General features: G+C 43.7%; 1 protein-coding gene across 1 annotated transcript in view; it reads left to right on the forward strand.

Annotated features, from left to right (window-relative positions):
* The window catches only part of LOC131264789 (uncharacterized), a 46,137-nt gene that overhangs the window by 13,877 nt on the left and 14,995 nt on the right, over positions 1 to 17,265 (forward strand). The window contains exons 4-6 of the mRNA XM_058267056.1: positions 5,522 to 5,632; positions 11,718 to 11,975; positions 15,535 to 15,621. Of these exons, the coding sequence (XP_058123039.1) occupies positions 5,522 to 5,632; positions 11,718 to 11,975; positions 15,535 to 15,621 (456 nt within the window). The remainder of the gene's footprint in view (positions 1 to 5,521; positions 5,633 to 11,717; positions 11,976 to 15,534; positions 15,622 to 17,265) is intronic.

The raw sequence follows: 17,265 nt of genomic DNA on the forward strand, positions 1-17,265 counted from the left end.
TAGCCGATACTGCGAGCTGTCGTGAAGTGAGAAGTCCGTATACGGACGGCCGCGTGAAGATGAGTTCAAAATTACACTTCAGCTTGTTAGCTTCGTGCGGATCATCATCGCCGGCTGGTCAAACGATATGTTAGCAGATGCCACTCCAAAACTCGGCAATCATGGTTCAAGTTGAAAGCAGCTTTCTGACTTCTCGCCTTTCCGTATCGAGTAGGATTAAGGAAAAAAAAACCCGTTGATTACAAGTGCGTTGAAGATCACTAGAACCATTCACTTCTAACTATGGCAGGGGTGAAGAACCGGAGTAGTTAAATTTTGCAACAAATTTCCCAATAAAATAATGCAAAACAAATTAAACTAAAATATACGCTGAAAAATTGACAAAATGGTATCCAACTTCAGTATTCAGTTATAACTATTAAATTAAAAACATACACAAACTAATTGATATCTCAAACTGTTCTCTCTGATTTACAATCTAAATAAAGATTTAATAATAGCGTGAGTAAATAGATTAAATTCCTTTAAATTACTAAACCTTTGAATTATTCTACTAGTGTACAGTTTAAGAAAAATTTGTCATAAATGTGGATGTGGTGTGGTAAAAAAGGTAGAAAATGGTTTATTGCAGAATGGTTTTAGTAAATTTCGACACGATCTCTTAGAAGCGTTTCATTTTAAACATTTTCTTGTTTAGCCAAACTTATCCTTTGGTCATGTCAAAAATGATAAAATGATTCATCTGTTTAACGAATCGTTGCTCACCCCTGCATCTGAATTCATTCCTCCTTCGGTAGAATTCAAACGGTAGACAGAGAGTTCATGAATGTTATTTTAATGTTTCACACGTTTATTAAATCGATCAGTGATGGCCATATTGGTCGAGATGATCGAGCGCCTCTCGGGAGGTGGCGTAGCGTTCGGTCGTGCCGCCCCTCGGCTGCACCACATTCAAATGGTGCTGAACCGAAGATCACTGACGCCGCGCAGCCAGCGTTCGAAATCGACAGGTGATTCGGAGTCGAGCCCCACTTCAAATGGATGTTTCCCCGCGATTCCAGAACAAAAGTTTGTTCAGCTCCGGGTGTCTGCTTCCCATTTTCCCGTTGGGATGAAAGCCCCAGCGTCTCATCGATTGGCCGCTGCCGACAGGTTTGGCATTTTTCTTTTTTTTCCCCCCTATTCCTTGATCATCATCTCATCGCGAAACAGTTTGCCACTGGGGCCGGCCGAAGAAGCAGCGCCAGAAAACATAAATACGCAGCCAAAGGAATGGCCTTTCTATCGCCAGCCCAAACCAAACCGGGAAGGGGACGGACAAAAAAAAATAGAAACCTGGGATGAGGTCATGAGAAAACATTTATTACCCGCGAGCGAAACCGTTTAAAGTGTGAATTTTCAATGATTACCGCGATTTGGACACATGTTTTAGGGGCCGCCCCGGGTATGGTTAGGGAAAACGAGTCACCAGCAGTATGATTACACAGTTATTACAATCGAAATGGAAAGAAAAAACACAATCGAACGGGTTGGAAATGAAACAATCCTCGGTGCACAAACTGGGAATGGTAGGAAAGAAACTAAAACGGCCGATTTCTCCACGCCCCGCCTTAGACAAGTTTTTGTTTTGTCGCCTCTCGGTGCCTTTCTGACGCCATCTGAAGACCGTTTGGCTCCACACACGCGCCCAAAAATCGGTCCAGTTCCGATGGCCGGGAAATGGAGTCGAAACAATTTTGCATCAATTACCGTGCACAATCGTGTGTAATTCACCGGCGAGGTCCGATTTGTATTTTTATTCGAGCCGCTTCAACCGAGCGAGAGATTTGACAATGCGTCCGACGAAAATATGGTACGGTTGCAAAATTGGGTCAATCACAGTCGGAGGGAGGTTCCCTTTTGAGGGAGGAGACAAAAAAAACATGTTCCAAAAAGTGGCTTTCCCAAACTGGTGGTCACTAGAAAATTGCTGCACTGGATAGAAAAAAAGGGGACCAGCAACTTCACTCTCTATTATTATTTTTATAGTAATTCAATTTTTCCCTGCGCCCACCATCGGGCCACACCTGGGATTTAGGGAAAAGCTACCCATATTTGGACAAAACTAGAGAGAAAAAAAAACCCTACAACCGAAAGAAACCCTACCCTAAGGCGGGCACGTTTGTGTTCGCTTCGCTCGTGTCAGTATTCGCGCCGGACCAGAAATGGATCAACGCACGTTGGTGTACGCGCCTGTTGTTGCGCTTTACCGTTTAATAGACTCCGGGTGGAAAACACATTTCCTCGTTAGTCGGTTTGGAAGCTTCCAGCCAGTAGAGTAGAGCTCGGCGCAGCAAACGGCTTAATTATGCAGAGAAGCGTAAATTCGGCGCCAGTTGCTTCGGCGCGGCCACTTCGGTGCGTCCGTGGAGGTGTTCATCTTCCCCGAGGAATCTCTCCCTCCCGCCGCCGACCAGCAGTTTTCCCTTTCCCCGGGGGTACCAGGGCCATGTGGCCCATAAGGTCTCCGGACGGCGCGAAAAATCCAGCCCCATCGAACTTTAGGCCAACTAGCGGTTCTTTCGCGATGCTCATTAAAGCAAGCTGCATGCCTCAGAAAGTGATTTCCCCCCCACCCCTCCCCCCCCCCCCCCCCCCCCCCCCGTCCTCAGCAGGTCGAGGTGGGTGCGCGGGAGGTACGTACGGCCAGGAGTAAATGAGATTTGGTTTCGCATTTACGCTTTCTTTTGCCTAGATTTGGTGATTAATCCAAATGCACATCGGCCACTCTGGCGGAGAAAAAATCTCGCTTCCTTTCCGGCGAACGTTTACGAAACCCCGAAAGACAACAACACCGATACACACTTTACGCGCGCGGTTGAAGGTTGCACTGGCCTGTGTTTCACCGGGATAGACGTTTTCTTTCCGTATCCCAGTTCGTTTTCTTCCCCTCCGCCAGCCATTGTTTATGGAGTACGAAATTAATGCCAATCATTTCGCAACCGCTTTCGGCGCAATAGTTGCCACCGGATCGGCCTCGCAAACGTAAACGATCGCTCAACGGTAGCCCCGGGCTGGCTGGCTTTGCTGTGAAGTTTAAGGTTATGGTCGGCGCTTTATTGGTGTAAATTGTGGTAAAAGTGCGCTAAACCGCGGGTCGGGTGGGGATTTTGTCAACGCGCCACATTTTACTGCGTGATTGAGCAATAAAGTTTAGCTAAACTAAGAGAGGGCAAGGAAAAGTTAACCCAGCAATTCAGGGCGTCAATTTATCTCGCAGTAATTAGGTATGAGAATGCCTATCAGCAGCCAAATTGAGGAAAATTAACCTTGATAACAAATTTGGAACGAACGACTCGCTTGGAGGTCCATGTTTAAGACCAAGATAAAGATGAGTGCAGTTTTTTTCCTTTTTAGGGTCGAGTAAGTTATACTTTTTTTTTCTTTTCAAATTATTTACAACAATTAATAGTGTGTTTAAAAGCCTGCTTCGTTTAAACAAACTTACAGAAAGATTCAAGAAAATAAAAACGTATCACAAAAAGCAACCACATTAAAAATGGAACAACTCAACAAAAATAAAAAGCGAAATAAACATAAAGAAACAAATAAGAAAATTCTAGTATGGCTTACGACATGAACATGAACATGAATGAAAAAGAAAATAAATAAAGTGGGAAATTTTAACATCATCATGATGTAGGATACATTGAAAATCCTAATTCCTGAAATATAATTAAAACTGGAATAATGCAGCTGCATTTGAAGTGAAACTAACCATTAAAAATATTTTATTTAAAAGAGCAACTGATAAGAAAAACTGTTTAAAAGAATCCAAATGTGTTGAAGATGTGAGATCGATCTTTTAAGTTTACCGAGACTTGCGATTAATACTATTTTCATTTTTCGTAGTAATTTCGTAGTAATTCGTAGCTGTTTTCTACGCAATCCCACATGCAAATATTTTTCATAAATTTTTCACTTAGACTTGTGAACTTGAACACAGCGAAGTTAAAAATTACTCTTGTTTCAACCGATGGGCTTCAAGTTCTTTTGCATGAGTTTGAGTTTACTAAATTATTTTATTTTTGCGGTACTCTAACACAATTATCAAATACCTCTTTTTCAAACCATCTCATCAAAAGGAAATGAATCACTGCTCCAAAGTCGCTCAAAAGCCACGATCCTCATGGCCAAGATGCCATAAGGTGACCCATGATCAATCCTGGAAACGCTTCAGGCCCAACATCGTGGCGAGACTGATTGGTGCAACAATTTCCCGGCTTCAGGAATGAATTTAAATAGCTGCTCCATGTAAACAACCACCCGGAGTTGGAAACCTTGTGCCACACGGCGATCGCTTCCCGGCCCTGGTGAATATTGATTCAATTTACCGTTAACCGGATCGAAATGAGTGTCGGAGAGCCCGCGGCGGTTCCAGACCATTCGGCAATCCGATCGGTACGGAACGAATATTCAACCGTTCCGTTCGGTGGATCGCTCCGGAGATGGCTGCTTCGCATTCAGCTAGCATCGACCGTGGCGTGATCTCGCACGGGACTGGCCGGAGCTAGTTTACATTGGATGATTTTATTCTGCTCATCACTTTGTGTTTATTTTTGCCACCAACCCACCGCCCGACGCGCGGTGCGCTCCACTTTCATCCCTTTTTCCATCCTTTTCCCACACCGACGACAGATGCCTTTGCCATGGTGATGCTGATCCCCTCCTAAACTCGGCTTTAACCTTCATCCATTTCCCTCGCCGGTTCGTTCGGTCGGCTCGCTCGGTGGGCTTTGCAACAAATTTGTGTGGGAAAATTAGTTCCCACACACAGTAGCCAAGCCCTCGGGCTGGAATGGCTACGGTGTGCTACCGATTTTCCACCGCCTACGCCGCCTCCCTGCAGTGCTCTCTCCACGTCGCATCCACTGTCTATTTGTTTAGTGCTAGCATTTATGCACGGCCCACGGTGATCCACCTCGGTACAGCATCAAACAGTATGAGAAACAGTAGAAATATGTACATTTCATTTGATTAAATGGCTCGCGAACGCAAGAGAGGGGAAATGCGATTCACGTTCACCGCTTTTGGCACTTCCGGAATCGGAAGGTAGGGGGGGACCTTTTCCGAGTGACAAAACCACCCCGAAAAGGGGTCTAGTTTTCAAAGTGGTCGTTTCAATGTTTGAATTTATTTTGGCCATCTGAGCACAGGAAAGAAAACCCCCAAAACCGCACCGAACAATGGACGCAATGGAAATGGAAAGTCGCCGGGCCACAAACGAACGATTAGCGGACGGAACACTCGCGAATCGGTCCTATTCGAAAAGAAAGGTGGCCTAAACCTTCACTCTTGAGTTGGGTTTTGTGATTTAGTTTTAATTTTGGGTTTCACCTCGAAAAAGCATTCAAGTCCCATTTATTCTAATTTTGTAGCATTTTTACCAACGTTGGGTTCTATAAATTATCACTAATTTAAAGGTCGCATGGATGAAGCTGTAATTTTGATTTGTTTTCTCTTTCTCCTCCCTCATCTCTAGAATGCACACTAGCGCCATTCATCAGCGGATCGAGCTCGGAAAAGATCCCGTTCGTCTTTTTGCCCCACCGTGGCCAAATCGTTCATCCGAGTCGCGAGATTGGGTTTCCAGGTAAGTTACCTTCCAGTGTTAGAAAAAGTCTTTATCTGTTTCTTTCCATTACGACAAGTTTTTGTTTTTACATCCGATCGTTCTTTGCACCATCCCTCGGTTGATGAATAGTGCCACCATTAGGGTTCTTTCCTAGCGATCCACCTCAAACGATACAGCGTTGCGTTTTAATTTCGCAAACAATTACCCTAGCCTCCGAGGCAGATCCTTCGTTGATGCGCAACCTCGGCCACGGGCGAAGATCGGGCAGTGTCCCGTTCCCGTTGTGCACCTGCAGCAGTCGCTAGGGATAGATAACCTTTCACTGCAACAACCCTTTCTGGAGGCCCCCTGGTGCGATGTTTGCCGTAGACAAATTTGCTAATGGTTTGTAGCACTCGAGCGCGGATCGTGGACCGGAACGTGAATAAGAGGTGTGAAATGTCGAGGGGCAAATGCACTGAAGTGTTGGCTACGAAATGGGACTTTTAACCTCCGCGGACAAGTGCTGCAATTTGTCAGTGTGCAAGATGTGTGTGTGTGTCGATGTATGTTGTATTTTATCGCAAGCCACCGGTTTGTATTTATTTTGGTTTTATTTTTCAGCAGACACTGACACAGCTCCCAAATGTTCTGCCACCGTTATTCCTGGCACTTTGCAGGAGCATTATTTTGCGCTTTGCTTTCGCGCTGCCATGACAAGACACGCGCACTTAAATGGACAAATGAACAGATAAACACGCGCTTGTTTATGGCAACCTGCCCCCCTCCCGAGACGCATCTTTCGTGCTGATGGAAAAACATGAAGAAGCGAAAGAACGAACAACAGTGGAAAGTCATATTCGATGGCCTCTTAATTCGTGTCCACACTCGGCGCAACACCGATGCGCGCAGCGAAGGCAAATATAAACTACGTGTGGCCTATGCTGCCCATTTTCTTCGCACAATGTAGTCCGGGAACGACCCCATTAGGCAGGTCAGTAGCCGGGAACGCCCGGGGGAAGGCCGTAGTATTTGTGGCAGTTTATGCGCACGAGGCATAAAATGACGCGGAACCACGGCTTCCGAAGCTTCCGTGAAGGTTGTTAATGCAGACGCAACATAATGCAATGAGCGGTCGAGATCAGCGAGATGATGAAGAACCGAACGAGAATGAACTGCAGTTGACCGTCATTATGCGTCATTAACCTGCGGGTTTTTTTTTTGTTCCTTTGTTATCTTTTATCCGCCGAAGCATGATACCCGTCGTTTAATCACAGTTGTATAGTTAAGATCATTTAAAAAACTACAATACAGAAAAGAATAATGTTATTTTAATTCGAATGTATATAACGTGTTGATTTATAATTGTTTAGCTCAGGGATGTTTACCCAAACATGCAGCCCGCAATAACATTGAATGCCGCAAACGACCCCTTTGAAACAATACATCGAAAGTTTGGATTCTTGCGTATTGGCTTTCGTTTGAATAGCAAATCATTTTTTGTGAATGGTTTCACGAACTGCGAATTGCAAGAGCACTAAAAGAATGTCAATTTAAACAATTTTTATAAGAAAGTGATATACAACTTTGCATCACGCCAATATATAGCGGTTGACAAGAGCCAAGGTTGTACACAAATTTTTCGAGACAAGAATAAATAGTGTTCATAGAAAACAAACGTGATGAACTAAAAGAGCATTCTATATAAAATAACAGAATATAAGCTGAAGTAATAACGCATCTTTACTTTTCTAAAATCTTTACCAAAATGCACAATATTGTTGAACTGGAACATATATTTAAATAACTTAATTTGAATTCGTTCAAATTTGGAAAACCATTGATCAAGAAACCTTCTCTTTTACACGAAATTGTAAATTTTATAAAAAGTCATCTAATATAAAAAAATGTTAAAATGTAAAACACAATTGACTGTTTAGTTAAAACCACACTAATAAGAACATATTTTCATCAATCTAATCAATAATACGTTTTGACCCGCGAACTCATTTTGGTAGGAAATGCGGCCCGTGAGGTCAATCGAGTTTGACATCGCTGGTTAGCTACAGCCCTTGTGAAAATCAAGAAACTACTGTCTTTTGGAACAAATTTTGAAATCACAAACGTCAATCGATAACGTTGGGCATTTTTTTTGTTTTTCGAACAGCTTTGAACTTTGCCATCCTTTTGTCTTTTAATCGATCGATAATGATCGAATGAGAGTTTGCTAATTTTCGCAGCAATAAATGAATGCTTCAAAGTTTACGACCCTTTTAATGGGACCAAAATGTTCCTTTTCCCATCGTGACCTTTCATTAACCCTTTGCAAAATGATAGAAAGGAAGAATGGCCGCGTACCGGAATTGGCTGGTTGGAAAACAATACCGTTTTCCCACTTCGGGCCAGCACAAGTCACGAGAACACGTCAATTGCAATCAATCAGAAATCTGCATTTCGCTAACGATTCGCGAAATCCTTCGTGCAGATTCGAACGACGGGGAAGCGTTTATGGACGGTAGCTTAATTTTATCCACTGCCATAGGAAACCAGCGCATTTCCCACAATTCACTGTTGCGCCCAAACGGGATGCGACTAGCAACTGGACTTTGTGCAGCAACAAATCGTTAGCGCCAAACTGTTTCCGCGAGTTTGGGTGCAAAAAAAACACAGGACAAAATAAAACGTTTGCAAAAAATCCTCAAAGACACGCTGCCTGCCTGTCGTTATAAAATCACAACACATCTCAGCGCAAAGGCCTCACTCAAAGGTCTGCCAAATTTAAGCTCATTTCACATAAATTAACGGTGTTCGAACACGAGGCGCTCGCGAGACCGGTTTCGGTCACAAATAAAACGATCAGTGGTCCAATAAAATGTTTCAAACCTTTCAAATGCCTCTGTGTCTACAAAGTGGTTGGGCGAAACAGATGTTATGGGCCCCCAACCGGGCCCGGGATGGTCGGATCAAAAGGATCCGCAACCCACCGGGATCGATGCCGGAATCGCGCGACAAATCGGTGCAATCTGGTTTTTTCACACGATTCCGTTTTCGATGTTTGCTACTCTTATTTTTCTTTTACCCACCTGACAAAGGAAAGCTCTCGTGAAGTCAAAATTTTGCTTTGTCAAAATGGATAATTTATGTTTATCTCCTTTGCTACACGGAACTAAATACAACTCTTCCATTGCATTGTAATGATAACCAGGGAGATCGATCTTCGCAAAACAGGTCCTCCATCGAGTTGGAAAAATACTTTTATTTATGGCGTTACACATAAAACTTAGAGCATAAAACTTTTGCACGATTTATGCCAGTTGATTCCCCGATCGAACTCTGATCTGGGATTGTGTAGATTCACCCAACGAATGCCATCGACGTTGTTGACGCGATCGCGTTCTGATGGAATCGGACTTCGATCGGTATTTTACAATCAGTTGGGCGGATTTGGCTATTGTTTCGTCGGAAAGACTTCCCTCAATTTACATCACAACAATATTCGAACGGAGACGAATCAAACCGCTTTTCGACTAATGGAATCATCTAAATTGGGTTAACAGGTCTGGGCTGGACCCTCCTATCCCGTTTCTTAATCGAATGCCCTCGATCTAGGGATCTTGCGCACCTGATTGGGAAGCAAATGTGAAGTTTGAAGGAAATCTCCAACGGTCAAGAACAAAGAATGGCATTCCACTCCACCATATGACGAAAATGCGAACCGAATCAAGCAAGATCAAATGCAAATCAGTACCGGTGTGCGCTAGCCGGGGGTTCTCGTGGTTTAAGGCCCTTCAAGATGATTGGATACTTGAACCGTTTCAAGAACTCCCAAGGCAGGTGGAGGGACGACTAATAAAATAATAACAACGTTTCCTGCGCGCCCCATAATGTTATAATAGCAATAATCATGGCGAAGCTTTGCGTTAATCGGAGGAACGGACCCTACCGGACGTGCCCACAAGATGCAGCCGAGTGTGCAGTGTGATCAAGAAAAAAGGTGAGAAGCAACAGAGACGACCGTTGTTTGTTTGCTCGACTGCCGACGTCATGGTATAACCGTTGTTTCTAACAGTCAGGTGTTGTTTTGAGGGTTTTTTCCTGCTCCGGTCGGTCCCTTTTCTTGAAAAGAAAGACAGAGTGTACCCGAAAACATCTGAAAAACAACGGCTTCGGCGTGTTCCGATACGATACTTAAGAATTTCGCGCCAACTTACAACAGACTCGCTGTCGCTATCGCTTGACAATGGCCAGACCGTGAAGAGGTCCACTTGTCGGCTGAAACCCAGTTCCCCTCTGGAACCGAATGAAGACTTCAAACCGGGTGAAGTGCGATACCGTACGGGATCGAAATACCATGCGGAAGATTTCACAATTGGCGAAACCAGCATTAACGAACATACTTAATAAAATCTCAAACCCGTTGAATGCTTCTTGTCTAGAATTCCGAAGCAACAACAACATCCAAATTACTTCGCCGTGAACGGGATTTAGAAAGGAATCTCATTACAAGAAGTGCCAAAAAACATTGAAAACTGGATCGGAATGTGTTTATGCGAATTTAAAGAGTGACAATAAAGGAATAACAGGTTTAATTAAGTCTTGGTGGAGTTCATTTATTTGAACACGCATAATCTGAGCATTTAAAAGCACCAGAATATCCCTTTGGAGAAGTTAAACTAAACCTGCTGCTAACTTCTTTTCGATGGATTCTTTTCCTTCCCTCTTTCGACTCGCCCTCAGCAACGTTCCGGCATTAATTTGAACTCATAAAAAGGATAACGAACGCAACCATGGGCACACGTTGGTTGACGTTTTTCACGATTGCGCGCAGAGTGCTCGAGATTCATAAAATTGCATTCCTTCCGCAGGGCAACACAGCGCATTCTCTTTGGCTTTCGTTTTATTACTTCGAAAACCGATAATCGAAAGTAAGAGAAACAAGCGACAAAAAAATGAAGCCACTTTTTGAAACTCGCAGCTGATAAAGTCATCACTGCTTTCGGCTCGTTAGCAAGCGAAACCAATCGGAACAGCAGAACTGCAGTTTTCGCACTTCGACGTGTCGTATGGCATTATTGTCGAAAGTGCACTTGCCATTTTTATGAACGGTCCGCTCCCAGATTCGGGATTTGAATGCTGCCGAATAACTGAAGGCTGGCTGTTTACCAGGGGATTAAGTGCAGTTCCATTCTTTTCTTCCGAGACGTTTTGTTAAATCTGCACTCCATTCGGAATGGTTTGAAACCATTTTGTTGATGTTGTTTCGTTCGTTTGCTTTTTAATTCAACAACGATGTAATGTAACGATGAAAAACATCATTTGAACTCCAAGCGAAAGGTGGACCTGTTTGCACCGTTTGTATTTTCAATTAACGGTGGTGCCATATGGTTGCCATTTTATGCATTCCTTCCGCACGACAACGTGCTAGTTTATGGAATACGGCTGCAGATAAATTTAAAATCAAAAGAACCAATAATTGGAATACCAGTGTCGAAATAAGCATTACCATTTCAAAACAAAACCAATAAAAATCAATTGCTGTAAAATATCAACAAGTGCGCGGTACTCCGCGGGGTAAATGTGTTGAAATAATCATCCAAGACGTAAAATAATGACATCATTAAAGTAATTCAAGAATAGAAGCTAATATTTATTTTCTTTTTTTCAATCGGGTAGCTACATTTAACGAGCGCTTAGTATTTTAGCGCTGCAATTAAAAGCAATTGAGCAGTCTGTAAAAGCAAATGAGAAATTTATTTGAGTGAATTGTAGAAAGAAATGTAATGTAAAATATAAAAAATACATTCCTTCTGGAACAAAAAACATAAAAAAGCAAATCAAAAACTAGGGACAAACCATTCTCAAAATAATAAAAACTTTGTTTACTTTTGTAAATTTCAATCAACGGTTGAACATATCTTATTGTAAGAGGCACATTTTTCAGTTTTGCATGACAGTTTTGTTTGAACACTTAATATTTATGCATCAACTACTATTGCAAAGAACTTTATTTTTCAATCAAATAAAAGCATATTTTTGCATTAATTTTGAATGTATTTAGGTGAAATTCAAAGTACAAACAAGTAATCATAACACACTTCCACCTTTTCCATCCCCTTTCCTCCAGGTGTCAAGATGCCGATGTGTGCGGTGTCGGCCGCCCAGTACCTCACCACCAACGGCTGGGCCGAGCTGCGCAACCCGATCGACACCGACGTCCCGTTCCGGCTGTTCCGCGACGAGGGCCGCATCTACCTGCAGTGGCTCGGCGAGCCGGAGTTGCGCCAGCGGATGCAGGGCCGGCTCGTGCTGGTGCACCTGATGTGCCGCGACATGACGCCCCGCCTGCTGCTGCCGGATGGCCGGACCGCCCCGCACCACCACGGTATGTTTCGCTATTTTTGTTTTTGCCGTCTTCCCTTCCTTTGTTTTCCTACCAGTTCCTTAACATCCCAACGAATGCTTGCCTCGCCCGTGGTTGTTGCGGCCACGCTCCGGTAAGCGTCCGCCACTAGTTCGAGTGGAACACGGCGTGTTACAATATCGCACGCCAGGGTGAACATTCGCGCGAGACAGGCGGCGGGAATAATTAGAACCGCCGGTGATTTTCCACTTACGCGAAGCCACAGAACCGAGGCAGGGAAAAGGAAAAAGGCCATTCAAGTAACTGGACCTCGCGCGCTCCGTCTTATGTTTTTACTCCTTTTTCGTTTCGCCTTCTAAAAACCGACGAGTGCAGTATGGTGAGGTTTCATGTTCGCCTTACCGCCGCGGCTGTCTGCCAGTGCGCGCCCCGTGTCAAACTTTTACCTTGGACAATGAACCCTCAAGGCAAGGGGGCGGAAAGAAGCGCGATAAATTTATGATGAATCACCTTTCGCGCCGCCCCCCTGCGCTCGTTTCCCCCTGGCGGGCAACAATCTGTTGGGATGGGACCGGAACGGGGAGGGCTGGACGGCACCTGCCAGGCAGCACCTTTCCTTTCAGCGCCGCCATTTTGGTCAAAGTGCTAGCTTATTTTGTGGGCTCATAAATTCATTAGTTTGTTGGCTTTGGGAGTTAGGGAGCGCGTTGGCAGACGCGGATAGATTAAGGGTTGCTTCATAATTTCACCGACGTCGAGCGAAGATGTTCCGTTCACCTATTTATTTGACTTCTCTTTCGTCTGGTGCTTTTCCTCCTATGCTTCGACCCACGTGCCATATCCGTGAAATAGCATCGTTTTTAATTTACTCTCTGTATGTTGATCGACTTCTTTTCACAAACACGCGAGGTCATGCCGCGCCAGTTGCAGCACCGTTCCTCCCTTCCACAGATTGTGCCAGACCTGATAAGACCCGGATGGTTCCTTTGCCCATGTCTAGCATTTTCTATTAAACCGAGAGCGCGCATAATTGTTCTGACCAGATCGGCTCGCGCTAAATAGATTGTTAGCCGGGAGGCTCCGTGTGGAACGTTAACGCTCTATGGCGCGCTTTCCACAAACGGCAGAAAAAGGCCACCGGACGCGCGATAAAAATCAGTATACCACTGTTCCATATTTCACTCATCAGTTCACGACCTTATGAATTATGGTTGCCCTTTTTTGTTGAGCGGTGGAAAGCATGAAAAACTGGGGAAAATCAAAACCAGGGGAAGAAGCACCTTTCCATCAACGGGTACCGGAAGCGCTTAGAATGGTACGATTGAAGTCAATGGATCGTTTTGAACTGGGGATGCTTTTGTGTAGCCTTCTAGGGGTTGAATAATTGGATAATCAATCAATTTTCGATCATCTGCCTCGATAGCAGACACTTTTTCATTTGCATTTTCACGTTACTTTGGCTGGTTCAATCACTGTGAATTTATGTTCTATTTTCTATGTTATGCTTATGTATTAGCAGTCGTTTTGGTTGTTTAAAATTCAGTCCGATTGATCAAACTTTGATTTAATTTTGTTTAGCAATCAGATTAGCATTTGTTCTCTCATCTATTTGTCTGAAAAAACATTTACATGATAATTCAAATGCAAAAACAAGAAACGTTTCTTCAAGGTAGAAGAAATGATGGTATAAATTTGTGATGAACATGACAAGAATACAATTGCGTAATTTATAGCTATTATGCAATTTATAAAGTAATAATTTATTATGTAATAATTTATAGCTATATTCTCTTATATTTTTTAGACATCTACTTGATTGTTTTTACTACGATTATCTCAATAAACATCATAGGGGTAATATTGTTATCTACAGATTTTAGAAGAAATCCTCCTCCTCGAGGGATTTTCCCTTAATGAACGATGCATAATTTTCCGCCCTTCTCGCACGCCTATTTGCCGCACTCGACAAATGGTGCGATAAAAACGAATGACACCGTTGATATTTTGTAATCAGTGAGTTGGTTATTTACGACGCACTCCCAAGCGGTACGAATGCAAAAAGTATGATACCCTCAGGCTGCGAAGGCTGGTGGTGTAGTAACTTTGTCTTTCCATCCCTGGAAACCCTTAAGCTTTCGTCGAGTTCTCGCTGGTAATGTTGATGATGATTGGGGGTAAGGAGGACTAGAGATGTATTCTAGCTATGGCTAGTGCCTTCTGCGGCGAGTCCTTCAACATTTATGCAAATTTAGAATCATATATGTTAGCTTGATTTCTTTGCACTTCTTCCCTCGTCGCCGGGAAGTTGAACTTCTCCAGGCGATGCAATCTATACCGGGTGGTAAATGTACTGCATGCTTGTTTGCTCCGGTATCTTCCACCACCCCGGGGCATCGCCATCTTCCATCCTGTGTGGTAGTAGGGGGATTTTATGAAGCCTTCGATAGCATAATGTTCATCGTTTTTTCATCCAACTTTCCCGGAGGGCTCACAATCACAGGAACATCGCCTGGATGTTTCCGTTTGCTTGTATGAGTGTGTAGGAGGCGAACATGCTGTATGTGGAGCAGTGGGCAATAAAGCAAAATTACTCCCCCTAGTTAGGAAGATATTAATTTTGCTCTATTTATTATCGGTCGTGTACGTCTTCTTCCCGTCGGTGGTGGCATCTTGGCGAAAAGAGCCTCCTGTTTTTTTCTCACCACAGATCTACATCATCATGCGATGTACACCTCCACCTCGCAAACAAAAGAGCGGACGCCAGGATGCACCGCAGTACGCAGGACTCCTGTGGCAGGACGGTAGTGTTTGCGGTGGCGATCTATGATTTATGATGTGCAGTGCCAACCCCCCGCATCGAACTCGCCAGTGCAGCTTAACAAATCGTGATCTTGCTGAGGGCTCGTGCGTTAGAAATGTGCAACGAGAGCACCCGATTCACCTTGGCTCCGTGTACGTGTGGGTGTGCGTTTCTTTCCTCTCTTTTATTATTACTATTTCAATTATTACCACGACCCATCCCACCCACCCACTTACTTGATTGCACGTAAATTAGGGAAATTTATTGCGACGATGAAGAAAATGGTTATTTATTCGCTCTATCGCCAACCGAAAATCTCGTACCGGACCAACCCCGTCAAAAGGAAGTGTTTCGCTTCTGAACGGATCTGCGGGCATTTTCCTTTTCGCCTCACGCTAATTCCGTCCCCTTTGGCCAGAAGCAAAAGTTGATAGTTGATCTGTTCATTACAGCGTTATTTTTCCATGTACTTGTATCCTTTCAAAGTGAAATAGTACGATGAAAACAGAATGGAAAGAAGTGCACGGGATCGATATGATTGGCGTGGCGCGCAATGCGGTGCAAAGAAAAACAAAAACCACAAGCACAATTAATAAAACACCGATGTCGACCGACGACGTTGTAGTCATAAATTCAACACAAAAGCGCAGCTCGAGAAGGGAAGCGTGTGTTCGCTCTTGGACGCATTTGCACTATCCGGGGTTCCATCTTTCCAACTTGTTCGTTTATTTAACCACTGTTTTATTTAAATCGTCCTCCTCTTTATTCATTTCCTTCCAGATGACATGCAGATGCCGATGAATCAAAACATCTTCACGCCGTGCATCGCTTTCCGCGTCGTCGGAACACCCATTAAATACGTCAACAGTAAGTAGCCTTGCGCTTGCGCTTGCGATAATGTCTTGTTCCGCTTTCATTTGCATTTTTAAATTTTTTTTGTTACTTCGCTCGAGGCGGACTTTTTTATCATTGTCTTCCTGTTTTTGTGCTCCATTTTGATTTGCCCACCTGTTTTTGATAAACTATAACTGTTGCTTTTTGCCTTAACTTTGTGATTTCGAAAAAGCTTTGTAGATGCTGATTTGAGCATGTGATAAAAAAAAACCGCAGCCCATTTTGTTTCGAAGTGTTTTTATCATTCAGAGCCAGTGAAAGGAGCACACAATTTGCTTATCGGCCTTTTTTATTATTTTAACAATTATTGTTATTTCTTCACCATTTCATCCATTCTTTGGAAAAATATTCATCTCGAACAATGCTCTAAAACGAATGTAACAATCAAAATCTAATTGATTTTCAACTAAGCTGGTGATGATGATCTGAAAAAAGCATTATCATTTGTATATCGTTTGAATAATTTTCACTCCCTTTGAGTAGTGAATAAACTTTTCAATTAAATAATTAAACTTGTTAAATGACAAAATTGCTTACAATTCACGATCAATTAAAGAAAACTTTAAGGATTGCTTGCTATAAAAATATACACACGTTTGGTGTTTCTGTGATTTCTGCAATTGCACAGCATTCAGCTGATGTTCAGAAGTAAACCACTGTTTCACACGCACAATGCCAAAGTGTGGTGATGAAAACGAAAGTTACAGCCTACCATCGCCATTGAATCGTCGAGTCGTTTGACGAAGCGCGGTGTTACTTCTCTGCCAACACCACCGACGAAGAAATAATCACTTCCTGCCATAGGTCGGAACGACGCGGGAAGCGCAAATACCACCCCACCGCAAAACATATAATAATCATTCATAAAAGTTCATCGGACGCCTCGCTGGCCACCGCGGACGCACTCGAACGTGTAATTGATATATTTGCTCTAGCTGCTCGCACGCCCGAAGCTTCAAGCATGTGCCGGGCGAGCATCTTCACCACCGAAGAAGCACCAACTCGAGGCGTGAAGAAAAACAGGCACCCACAAGTCCACAATACACAAACATTGTATGCAAATCGGTGTGCATTTCGGATGGCGCAGAAAAACATTCGCTTCGCGCAAGGAAAGGAATATATATTTAGTTCAGTTGCACCCAGAAGGGGGCACATTAAAGGGCAGGCCCATCAGCATCTCATCAGTGCCTTTGGGAGCTTGCGCCATCGGTACACATGTTGTTTTTCCCATTCCGCTTATGCTATTTTTCTTTAGCTAAGCGCCACTTTGCCACCGATCGGTCCGAAAACGCGCTCCATCGTGGGCGAACGAAATGAAAGCGAAAAAATCGAAGCCCCAATTAAGGGAGAAAGGTCGTAATTACGGCCGGACCGAATTTGTGGTAGAACTAAGCCCCACTAGAGAGCTGCTAGAGCCCTAACCGGATGGTGGCGTACGTGTGTGTGGCGCAAGAGAGCTGATTTTTGCACTCGCTCCTAATGTTGCACATTTTCGACAATCGTTTAGAAATCATGAATCAACCGTAATTAAAGTGCGCGTGATCAACGACCGAATTTCACTTAGTTTCATTTTCTAGAGCACCATCTGCCGTAGTTATTTCCTCGCAACTGCTAGCA

Source organism: Anopheles coustani, chromosome 2 (assembly GCF_943734705.1).
Source record: "Anopheles coustani chromosome 2, idAnoCousDA_361_x.2, whole genome shotgun sequence".
NCBI classification, from domain to species: domain Eukaryota; kingdom Metazoa; phylum Arthropoda; class Insecta; order Diptera; family Culicidae; genus Anopheles; species Anopheles coustani.